The 12142-nt window shown below is 46.2% G+C and overlaps 2 protein-coding genes across 2 annotated transcripts; both read left to right on the forward strand.

The window, feature by feature from the left end:
- Positions 1-1384: 1384 nt before the first annotated feature.
- Positions 1385-6272, forward strand: atpaf1 (ATP synthase mitochondrial F1 complex assembly factor 1). Its single transcript, XM_084472530.1, has 9 exons — positions 1385-1609; positions 3563-3704; positions 3904-3966; positions 4138-4200; positions 4700-4750; positions 4836-4883; positions 5011-5106; positions 5458-5562; positions 5826-6272. Exons 1-9 carry the CDS (start codon positions 1410-1412, stop codon positions 5997-5999), a joined length of 942 nt encoding a protein of 313 aa, XP_084328656.1. The 5' UTR covers positions 1385-1409; the 3' UTR covers positions 6000-6272.
- On the forward strand, positions 6131-10165 carry rab3b (RAB3B, member RAS oncogene family; the record flags this gene model as incomplete). Its single annotated transcript, XM_084473566.1, has 5 exons — positions 6131-6229; positions 8370-8600; positions 8804-8922; positions 9458-9582; positions 9981-10165. The coding sequence occupies 5 exons, from the start codon at positions 6131-6133 to the stop codon at positions 10163-10165; spliced, it is 759 nt and encodes a 252-aa protein (XP_084329692.1).
- Between the last annotated feature and the right edge of the window lie 1977 nt (positions 10166-12142).

Below are 12142 nucleotides of genomic sequence, written 5' to 3' on the forward strand. Positions count from 1 at the left end.
TACATATTACTATACTATACTACTACATACTAATAATATAATACTATACTATATTAATACATAATACATACTCATACTCACATACTAATACTAATGCATACTTATACACACTAAATACTGATACTAATACATACTTATACCGCGCTTAAAATACTAATAATACATAGTAATGCTACACTTCAAATATTAATTATAGATAGTAATACTACCTCTTAAATACAAATAACAATAAGTAGTAATACGCTTTAAATACATGGAAACAAGGCGTGTGTGTGTATGTGTGTGTGTGTGTGTGTGTGTGTGTGTGTGTGTGTGTGTGTGTGTGTGTGTGTGTGTGTGTGTGTGTGTGTGTGTGTGTGTGTGTGTGTGTGTGTGTGTATTTACCTGTTCTGCAGCTGCGCGTCATATCGCATTCTGCGCGCGCGGACTCCGGACGATTTTAGGAGCGGAGGACCTGTGTGTGTGTGTGTGTGTGTGTGTGTGTGTGTGTGTGTGTGTGTGTGTGTGTGTGTGTGTGTGTGTGTGTGTGTGTGTGTGTGTGTGTGTGCGTGCGTGCGTGCGTGTGTATGTGTGATAGCGGTGTGTGTGTAGCGGTGTATGTGTGTGTGTAGCAGTGTGCGTGTGTGTGTCTTGAGTCTCCTCTCTCTCTCTGCGGGTCCGAGACGTCAGCGTCGCTTCACTTTATAGTCCGGCGGGGTGACGCCGTTCCCTTGGCAACGGCATTAACGAGGACCCGCCCCTTCTCCTCCTCCTTTATACATATATATATATATATATATTTTTTTTTTTAATTCGCCGAAGCCTAAGTGAATATATCTATAGATCCGTGAATTGTGGGGAATAGCTATTCCCCACTATTCACGGAGCCTGAGGTGAATAATTGTTTTAGTAGGCCTATATACTACACTTGAACACAAATATAAACAAGATAACACTTTTTGCCGGGATTTACTTACGTTTTTATTAGCGCTTTGAGATCTCAATCAAAATATGTATACATTCATACAGTCAACCCTGACCCATATCATTGATTAATATAAACAATATTATTTTATTGTATTATGACAGAGTGGTCTGGTGAACGATCCTTTATGGTTGTTTAAATAGTGATCATTTAGTGTAGTTTATTTTATTTATTTTTAAATGCATCTCGCTGAGCTTTTCTCTTCTGACTCGTAATACTTTATAAAATACATTTAATTTATGAGAAACAACACAAACCATATTAATACATAATACCAATACATACTAATACTAACTTACTAATTCTTACTAATACAGTCCTTAAAATACTACTAGTAGCCTACATAGTATACTATGTTTTAAATACTAAAGGGGGTGTTTGCGGAACCTTTGTTCCTTCCTTCTGTTGCTCCCGGGAGGAGGTCCGGCACGGAAGAGGTGCAAACATGGCGGCCCTGGTGCAGATGGCCTGTTGGTTCAACGGCCGCCTGGCGGTGCGGGCCGGCGGCGTCAGGCCGCTCATCCCCGGCCTGGTCCCGGCGCACTTTAGGAGCTTCTCCCTGAGGAGGGAGCCGGAGGAGCCGGAGGAGCTAGAGGAGAACCCGTTCTACAGCCGCTACCGGGAGAAGATCCAGAGGGCACGGAGGTGAGTGGGCTCCTCTCACTGTTTACTAATACTAGTACATACTAGTACATAATAATATTATACTAATACTATACTAATACATACTAATACTATAATACTAGTACATACTAACAAATACTAATACAAATACATACTAATACTATAATACTACTAGTACATACTAATGCATACTTATACTATACTAATACATACTAATGCATCCTAATACTGTAATACTAGTACATACTAATACTATACTAATACATACTAATACTATTATACTAGTACATACTAATAATATACTAATACATACTAATACTGTCAGTGTTTCCCACAGACCAGGTAGCAATGTGTGGCGGATTTGTTGAGGGGGGGGGGGGGGCATTATCGTTAATAGAAAATGCGGATAATTTTCTTTCTCCTGTGTCTCGTTTTTCGCCCGTGCCTAAAACCGCCACTGCTTATAATGCTAAAGCCCAGTTCAGACCAAAGATTCGCGACGCAACTGCTTGCAACTCGCAACTCCTTGCGACTCCTTGCGACGAGACGGGCTTGAGACGTTCTAAAAACTGGGCAGTTCACACTGCTGCACCGGGCGGCGATTAGTTTTATTTTGGTTGAGAATAGGCTAGAGTTGCTGTGTTTCGCCATTCTCCACTACTTCTGCATTGTAGTAATTCGCTGGAGCTTAGTTTGTTTAGATCCCGCTAGTTGGATACATTGCATTCTTTCGTAGTGGAGACTTCTCGACTGCAAGGGAAGCTCGGCTTCACCTAAAATTTCGAAAATTAAATGGTCAGATATATACTGTTGTATACTTGTTAACATTTCATTGATTAAAAATGTGTTAGAACACGTCCATCTCGAAGACGAGTCCGTTCAGAATCAGCCGCTTATCGCAGGTCGACTGACTCGATTTCCTTCTCATACACTTACGTGTTTAATTTGCGTGTGTTTAGACAGATGGGCGCGCACACACACGCGCACCAAGCATCACCCGCATTCATTCATTCTTTTAAACACTCACTCGCGGTAAAACTAACCATATTTTTTCTCACGATCAAATACTCTTCAATCCTAAAAGTAATGGGCTTGTACACGATGTCTGGGTCAAGAACATATGTGTTTGCTGTACAGATGCATTGATTTAAAAGTAGGCCTACAACTTACCGCTGTATCAGCTGTTCTTTCCCAAATCATTTAACCAATCATTTACCCTAAAACTAGATTTTGTTTTGGAAGCCTGGAATATACTTTGCTGGAATGTATTATTGTTATTATTATTTTAACGCATGGCATAGCCTACTATACTTCATTCATGTTCATTCATGCAGCCCTATGGGAAAAAAATGTTTCCACAATCCACACGCTATTTCTATGCAGTTTCACACGTATGAATAATCTTTGACATCATAATATTTAACATGCAAGTGTAGTGGTGCCTGGTTGCTGCGGGGGAAGATCAGCTTTGCGCCGGGTGCAAACTAGCAACGACACATGCGTCGGTGTAGAAAGTCAATTGCGCCGGGCGCAAGATAGGGCCCTTCTTCTGTTTGGCGCACATGGCTAATTTGCATACACGCACAGGACTGTCGGAATGGGAACATGTCGGACTGGCAGCATTACCGGGGCGCGATTACGGGCTGGCGGAGTTACATTTAAAAAAACGCGTTCAAGTAAAAATAAATAAGAAAAGCGGAATCAATTTGTGGCGCTCGTTGTTCAATCTGTGGCGCAGCGCCACACATTGGCCTATGTGTGGGAAACACTGTACTGTGCTAAAAATACTAATTCATAGTAATACTATGTTTACTTTCCTCTCCTAGTTTCCTCTCCTTGTTTCCCCTCCCCTCCCATCATCAGTAGACGGGGTGGGGGGTGTAGCGGGGGTTGAACCCCAGAGGGCGGAGCTCAAGGGGGCGGAGCCTCTGAGGGTGGAGCCATCTCACTTTAAAAGGGCGTTCATCTTTCCAGAGCCAAACCGGAGGAGTTCCAGATGCGGGCGGAGAAGCAGGCGGAGAAGCAGGCGGAGAAGCAGGCGGAGCAGCGACATGAGTCCAGAGTGGAGCAGCTGGGCGCCAGCCAGGCGGAGTTCGTCAGGAGGATGGAGGTGGAGGTAGGTGGTGAAGAGTGGAGATGTAAGGGTGCAGATGGAGGAGGAGGTGGTGCAGGGTGGAGAGATGGGGGGAGGAGGGTGTAGAGGGTGGAAGTGAGGGTGGAGGTGGAGAGGTTGGAGGTGAGGGTGGAGGTGTAGAGGGTGAAGGTGGAGGAGGTGTGGAGTGTGGAGGTGAGGGTCACCATCATGTGTGTTTCAGCTGGAGAAGAGAGACCATCTGGCTGCTAGCGGAGGAGAGACAGGAGGATTCACTAAAGACAAGGTGAGGAGACACCAGGGGTCTGTCTTTGTCTGTCTGTCTCACTCTCTGTGTGTGTGTGTGTGTCTCTCTCGCTCTCTCTCCTACAAGGTACTGTATAACTAGTACTAGTTACGGTTGAACTATAATTGACTATGAGCATTAACTAACCTTAACCTCCCTCACGTGTTCCAGACGCTGGCGTCCATCTTAGACCTGGACCTGGTCCAGGACAAGACCGGAGAGGAGATCACAGAGGTACTAACTAGCCCTCTCTAACTAGCCCTCTCTAACTAACCCTCTATAACTAACCCTTTTTAACTTACCCTCTCTAACTAACCCTCTATAAGTAACCCTCTATAACTATCCCTCTCTAACTAACCCTCTATAAGTAACCCTCTCTACCAGTACTACCCTAACTAACCCTCTATAACTAACCCTCTATAACTAGCCCTCTATAACTAACCCTCTCTAACTAACCCTCTCTAACTAACCATCTATAAGTAACCCTCTCTACCAGTTCTGCCCTAACTAATCCTCTATAACTAGCCCTCTATAACTAACCCTCTCTACCAGTACTACCCTAACTAACCCTCTCTACCAGTACAACCCGAACTAGCCCTCTCTACCAGTACTAACATAACTAGCTTGTTGTGAAGGGTTTGATGTTCTAGAAGGTATTGATGTGAAGGGTTTGATCATCTAGAAGGTCTTGTTGTGAAGGGTTGATGTTCTAGAAGGGCTTGATGTGTTCCAGCTCTGGATGAGGTTCTACTCCACCAAGGACACCATCAGTGCCGTCATATCGGTGAGTCCTCCACCAGCAGAACCCTCTCTCTAGAACCCTCTCTAGAAGCCTCTCTCTACAACTCATGTCCTCCTCTGTCTTCCAGACGGAGACGTTTGGACGCATGTTCAGCAGAGCGGAGTCCTGTCCAAGGGTAACACACACACACACACACACACACACACACACACACACACACACACACACACACACACACACACACACACACACACACACACACACACACACACACACACACTAACAGCACCGTGTGGTTGTAGTTCCTGTTTGCCCTGCCCCAGGCGGAGGGGTACGAGTTCTTCTTGGGGGAGTGGTCCGGTCACCAGCTGCACTTCACCTCCCTGATCAACGCTCAGGTACCTCCTCTACCTCCTTATCTCCTACCTCCTATACCCTACCCCCTTTTCCTCTACCTCCTTATCTCCTACCTCCTCTACCCTACCTCCTTATCTCCTACCTCCTCTACTTCCTTATCTCCTACCTCCTATACCCTACCTCCTTATCTCCTACCTCCTCTACCCTACCTCCTTATCTCCTAGCTCTACCTCCTGTACCCTACCTCCTTATCTCCTACCTCTACCTCCTGTACCCTACCTCCTTATCTCCTACCTCCTCATGTCCTCCCTCCTCACGTCCGGCTCTAGCTGGCTCGAGATGTGCTCTGTGATTGGCTGCTGACTCCGGGCTGTGCTCTCATTGGTCCCCAGGTGCTGGGGGGGCGGGCCCCCAGCCAGCTGGTCCTGTATCACTTCCCTGAGCTGCAAGAAAGGGGCATAGTCCTAATGACCGCCGAGAGGGACCCCAAGGTCATGGTGAGTCCGGCCAATCAATCGCCCTCTGGACCCGCCCAGCCACCATCTTGGTTCTGAACGCAGAGAACCGTGTGTGTGTGTGTGTGTGTGTGTGTGTGTGTGTGTGTGTGTGTGTGTGTGTGTGTGTGTGTGTGTGTGTGTGTGTGTGTGTGTGTGTGTGTGTGTGTGTGTGTGTGTGTGTGTGTGTGACTTTTACTTTGTTAAACCGCTTAGTGACATCCTCCTCAGGAACCCTTACGTTTGTGTGTGTGTGTGTGTGTCAGACCGTGCATCAGGCCCAGTGTCTGGCCAATCAGGTGCAGCTGTTCTACGGAAGCCTGCGGCCGGAGACGTTCCGATTGGTGGAGAGCTTTAACCATGCCCCCGCCGGCTTCCAGCACACGGCGGTGATAGAGGAGCTGGAGGAGAGCGGGCTGGGGGGTAGGGCGAGAGACTAGGGGGGAGAGACTGAGGGAGAGAGAAGCAGGAGACTAAGCAGACAGAGTGACTAAGCCAATGAGAGAGAGACCCGATGATAGACTGAGAGAACACTATGACAGAGATACTGAGCCTAGTCTCTCAGGCCGTCATGTCTCGTCCAACTGAGCTCTGCCACCCCCCAGTGGCCGCGGCGCGGAACTGCAGCGACCTCCGCAGGAAGCGGAGGACCTCCTGGGGTTCTATATGTGTTGGTTAATTGTGTGTAATAAAAATAAAGCCTACCTTCCACACGTGTTGTTGCCTTTTTTGCGCTGATGATCCAGTCATGAGTCATGTGTGAACGGGCCGCTGATTGGCTAAGACTGGAGAACTGGCGGCTGATTGGCTAAGAGGATGCGCCTGGAGAACGTGCGGCTGATTGGCTAAGAGCACGAGCCTGGAGGAGCGCTCCGTTCAGCGCGACGCGTTATTTCTATGGAGGCGGACGGCGGATGAAGACTTAATATATCTGCAGAGAAACGCACCGCGATAGTTTTAAACTTTTTTATATTGAAATTATTGCAGAGAAACTTCGGGTTCAACTGCGCGAAAAATTAATCCCGTCATTTATTGAGGAGGAAGAAAGCTTTGGCTCCACAGGTGAGACCTGGAACAAGTATCTGAAGTTAATTAGTACACAATACTGCATACTGCTGAATTAATGTGTGTGTGTGTGTGTGTGTGTGTGTGTGTGTGTGTGTGTGTGTGTGTGTGTGTGTGTGTGTGTGTGTGTGTGTGTGTGTGTGTGTGTGTGTGTGTGTGTGTGTGTGTGTGTGTGTGTGTGTGTGTGTGTGAGTTACTACATGATGCTGCATACTATTGTATTAGTACAAACTACAGGTGAGACCTGGAAAAAGTTTCTGAAGGTAATAAGTACACAATACTGCATGCTATTATATTAGTAATAGTATAGCTACTGTGTGTAAGTACATACTATTGTATTAGTACACTACATCATGGGCTTCTACTGTGTGTGTACAGACTACATTTTTAGAAGGTTATATACGTCATTGGTACATAATACTTCTGTATTACACACTACTTAATACATGTGAAGTTAATTCATTGTAACAATATTGCTAGGTATTAGTGCACACTACTGATCATTAGTACTGGTATAAGTACACACTACTGGTCATTAGTACTGGTTATAGGGTTAGGATGTGTCCTAGTGCTAGTATTAGTACACACTACTGGTCATTATTACTGGTAATAGGGTTAGGGTGTGTCCTTGTGCTGGTATTAGTACACACTACTGGTCATTATTACTGGTAATAGGGTTAGGGTGTGTCCTAGTACTGGTATTAGTACACACTAGGCCTGTCTTTCTGGCATGATATAAACCGAAACCTGCTAAACAGCTCTGTCTACCAAGCTGCTTATCATGACAATATATCCTGCTTCTATATTATCATAAACATCACCACATAAAACTATTAATGTCCTAACATCTCCGCAACATAAAACTATTAATATCCTAACATCACCACATTGCTGTGTTTTTCACCCTTGGTTGGTAGCTTAGTAGCCAGTGTGCTTATAAGGTTGGTTTGGTCAGGGGGGCATTGTCACAACCTGGAGCTCGCACTTAAACGGAGCCTGGGTCTGTTGAAGGTGGCATTGCTGTTTTTAAGCTGTGATAGCCATAGGATAGGATAGGTACATTGTACTGTAATTTTTTATTTTTTATTATTATTATTTTTATCGTGTTTTTCACCTTTGGTTGGTAGTTTGGTAGCCAGCGTGCTTGTAAGGTTGGTTTGGACAGGGGCCACTGAATATGTGTTTTCCTTGGATTTTGGCACAAGGGATTATAACATCTGATCCTGGGTATTAATGAAATACCACATATGTCCTAACATCACCACATAAAACTATTAATGTCCTAACATCACCACATAAAACTCTCAATGTCCTAACATCACCACAACATGAAACTATTAATGTCCTAACATCACCACAACATAAAACTATTAATATCCTAACATCACAACATAAAACTATTAATGTCCTAACATCACCACATAAAACTATTAATATCCTAACATCACCACATAAAACTATTAATATCCTAACATCAGAACATAAAACTATTAATGTCCTAACATCACAACATAAAACTATTAATGTCCTAACATCACAACATAAAACTATTAATGTCCCAACATCACCACATCATAAAATTGTAAATCTCTTAATTAATTAATTGCTAATTGCTAATTAATTATTAATGGATAGCTAACGTCACCTTGTTAGCTAGCTGTTAGCTGCTAGCTGTTAGTAGCAGTGCTGAAGGGCTCGCCTCCCGTCCTGATGAAGGGTGGCTCCTCCCCTTCCTCCCCCTCCAGATGGCCACCTTTGAGCCAGGCAGCGGCACATCGGACCGCGGCGCTCTTCTTAGCGGCGCTGACCACGTGTTCAAGTTGCTGCTCGTCGGGAACAGCAGCGTGGGGAAGAGCTCCTTCCTGCTGTGCTACGCCACCGACGCCTTCGGCCCCGCCTTCGTCAGCACGGTTGGCGTCGACTTCAAGGTGAAGACCGTCCAGCGGCGCGACCAGAGGGTGAAGCTGCAGATCTGGGTGAGCAGAACTGGCTCAGAGGAACCCACTCAGTTGGGCTAATCAATACCAAGTGATCTTGTCTGAAAGAGTCAAAATAGACAACGCACGCACGCACGCACGCACGCACACACACAATATTTTGTGCAAACATCAATGTGTAAGTGTGTTTGTGTGTTTTATAGCGTGTGTCTGTGTGCGTGTGCGTGTGTGTGTGTGTGCAGGACACGGCGGGCCAGGAGCGGTACCGGACCATCACCACGTCGTTCTACCGCGGCGCCGTGGGCTTCGTCCTGATGTACGACATCACAAACAAGGCCTCCTTCAGCGCCGTCCAGGACTGGTGGGGTGACCCCGCCCTCCTCAGCCCTGCCCTCCTCAACCCCGCCCTCCTTAGCCCCGCCTGCTTCAGCCCCGCCCACTTCAACCCCGCCCTCCTCAACCCCTATCAACCCCACCCCCTTCAGCCTCTCTTAACCCCTCACACTTCAGCCCTGCCCACTTCAACCCCTCTTAACCCCGCCCACTTCAACCCCTCTTAACCCCACCACCTTCAGGCTCTCTTAACCCCGCCCACTTCAACCCCTCTTAACCCCGCCCACTTCAACCCCTCTTAACCCCACCACCTTCAGGCTCTCTTAACCCCGCCCACTTCAACCCCTCTTAATGGGTTGAAGTGTAAACCCTGCCCCTCCCAGCCCGTCTCTAGTTGATGTGTCGGAGCGATTGGATCTGACAGAGGATTCTTATTATGTCATCTAGTGTGTGTGTGTGTGTGTGTGTGTGTGTGTGGTTGTGCGTGCTTCTGTTTGCGTGCTTGAGTGCACGTGTGTGCTTGTGTGTGCTTGCCTGTACACTCATGCGTGTGCGTCTCCCAGGGCGACGCAGGTGAGGACGTACTCCTGGGACGACGCTCAGGTGATCCTGGTTGGGAACAAGTGCGACCTGGACGAGGAGAGGGTGGTGCCCGCGGAGAAGGGGGCGGAGCTGGCCGAGCAGCTGGGTGAGGCCTGCTAGCATGGTGGCTAACATTCTGATTAGCATGGTTAGCAGGGTGGCTAAGCTAGTGATTAGCATTTTTAGCATTGGGGGTTAGCATAGTGAGCATAGTGGTGTGCCCCTGGCTAAGCAGCTGGGTGGGCCCTGGTAACAACAAACAAGATACAGAGTACTACTATTACTAGTATTACTAGTACTACTATTCTACTAAGTATTGCATTACAAAGAGCAGGTTCTGGGGAATTAAAGTATCAAATGAAGAGATGAGTGAGTGAATGAAGGGATGAATGAGTGAATAAAGGGATGAGTGATTGACAGTATGAACCTGAAGGCCGGTAAACACCAGCAGCTCCAAGTGTGTGTGTGTTTTTTTTCTGTGTGTGTGTGTGTGTGTGTGTGTAGGGGTGGAGCACTTCGAGGTCAGTGCTAAGGAGGATGTCAACGTGCAGCAGGTGTTCGAGCGCCTCGTCGACCTCATCTGCCTCAAGATGGCGGAGCGTGTGGACGTGGAGGCACCCGTCGCCCCCGGCAACGACACCACGCCCCTCTCCGATCAGCCCGCCCAGCTCCCCGAGAAGTGCTGCTGATTGGTCCCCCCCCTGTCACTCACCACCCCCCTTCTAGAAATTAGACAGGTTAGAGATGGTTAGTTTAGTTTAGGTGTTGGGTTAGAGATGGTTAGTTTAGGTACTAGTTAGAGATGGTTAGTTAAGGTGCTGACTTCATGCCTGTCTACGCTTCAAACTTGTGCATGTTAAAATAAAAACAGCGCCGCCTTGGGTCACACTTTTCAGTGGGTCGCAGAAATCGACACCGGAACTGGATTTGTAGAAGCATTCTGAGACCAATGCGGAAGTATTGCGTGCATATAGCCTATTAAAGGATCCTCATTAGCTGAGGACATGGGTCAGCAGAACACAGTCGAAACAATCAATCCATTAACATCCAATGAGTTGAGATCACATTAAGATACAATAAATACATTCAGAAACCATCCATCAAAAATAATAAAAGGATGTGAATGTTATTGTTTTACAATCACATGTCATACAGACAGACACCAATGTTAATAATAATAAATATAGTTGCCAGCAACAATAACGGGGTCCTACGGTATAACAGCCGCCAGCCTAGCCGCCAGCCTAGCCGCCAGCCTAGCCGCCAGCCTAGCCGCCAGCCTAGCCGCCAGCCTAGCCGCCAGCCTAGCCGCCAGCCTAGCCGCCACATATACCATGTGCTCTAGTACTGGCCTCTTGTCAAGCAAGCACCTACCACAAAATGAGACTCCCCTTATATAAGCCAATGAGTCCCAGGTGGACTGATTGGGCCATACCAATAATAAGGGGAACTTCCCTGGCCAAGGCGGGGTTAACCTTCTGCCCCCTAGTGCTCCGGAAGTCCAAATACCACATTAAATATGATGTGAGGGGAGAGACAGTGAGAAGAGATTTTGACACTCACATGACAGTATGACAGACAGTATGACAGTATGACCAACTGTATGACTGTATGACCAACTGTATTACCGACAGTATGACAGTACGACCAACACTATGACCGACAGTATGACAGTATGACTGTATGACAGTATGACCAACAGTATGACTGTATAACTGACAGTATGACCGTATGACTGTATGAACAAAAGTATGACAGTATGACCGTATGACTGTATGAACGACAATATGACAGTATGACAGTATGACCGACAGTATGACTGTAGACTGCCAAGGGCAGATTGGAGTATATTTTGAGAAATATAAGTCTTTCCTATGTGGAGGTATGGTGAGCTTGGTTGGTATGGTAATATGCATTGGTATGCCTTAAAAACTGGTTTTCCGGCAGTTAACATATCAAAACAATCACCAACCATGTTTCTTAAGCCTACTGTGTCAAAATCCACTGTCAAACAGATGTTTGCGAAATAACGTGTGTACCCCTTTAAGGCCCAGCCTGCATTGTAGAGAGGCCATGGTTCAGAAGGGAGAACTTCAAACTAATGTTTTTTGGTTGTTTTTTCAGATATAGTCTTCAAATTTGGCATGGGTATACTATGGAATCTCCTCTTAATAGCCACATTCAACAGCTGGGCCTAGGTCTTTTGGATGCAATGTTGGAGCTGTTTAAACATGTTGTAGAGCTGTATACATATGCATGTATTTCACTTTAAAATACATATCTCTGCCATCTTTTGCCTTATTGCTATTATTTGATCACCCTATAGTCCCACAGTGACCTGGTACATGTGTGCCAAGTTTGGAGCTTTTCCCACTTTCAGCACCAAAGGAGTTAATGTGTGGGTGTTTGGTCAAGTTGTGGTCACTGAACTATATCCCAATGGTCTGACCATATGGGTTGCAATGTGAAAGTTGTTCATCATGACAAATGGTGCATGTATACCAAGTTTCATACAAATTGTACCTTCCTAGTGGTAATGGCAGCCTGTTGAAGTCCTGAACTTCAAGGCCTTGTTATAGCGCCACCTATGTATTATTCTGGACCATCTTTTGATTCCTTTACTAACTTTATGAGTTCTACAAGCCTGCCAATTTTTATAACTTTTG

Source organism: Micromesistius poutassou (genome assembly GCF_964030765.1).
Source record: "Micromesistius poutassou genome assembly, chromosome: 9".
Lineage (NCBI taxonomy): Eukaryota > Metazoa > Chordata > Actinopteri > Gadiformes > Gadidae > Micromesistius > Micromesistius poutassou.

Bases quoted from the DNA above. Each gene is read 5' to 3' on its own strand.
- atpaf1 (XM_084472530.1), top strand. From the start codon at position 1,410: ATGGCGGCCCTGGTGCAGATGGCCTGTTGGTTCAACGGCCGCCTGGCG. The intron at 5,107-5,457 runs GTACCTCCTCTA...ATTGGTCCCCAG, and splicing joins CCTCCCTGATCAACGCTCAG to GTGCTGGGGGGGCGGGCCCC. The intron at 5,563-5,825 runs GTGAGTCCGGCC...TGTGTGTGTCAG, and splicing joins AGAGGGACCCCAAGGTCATG to ACCGTGCATCAGGCCCAGTG.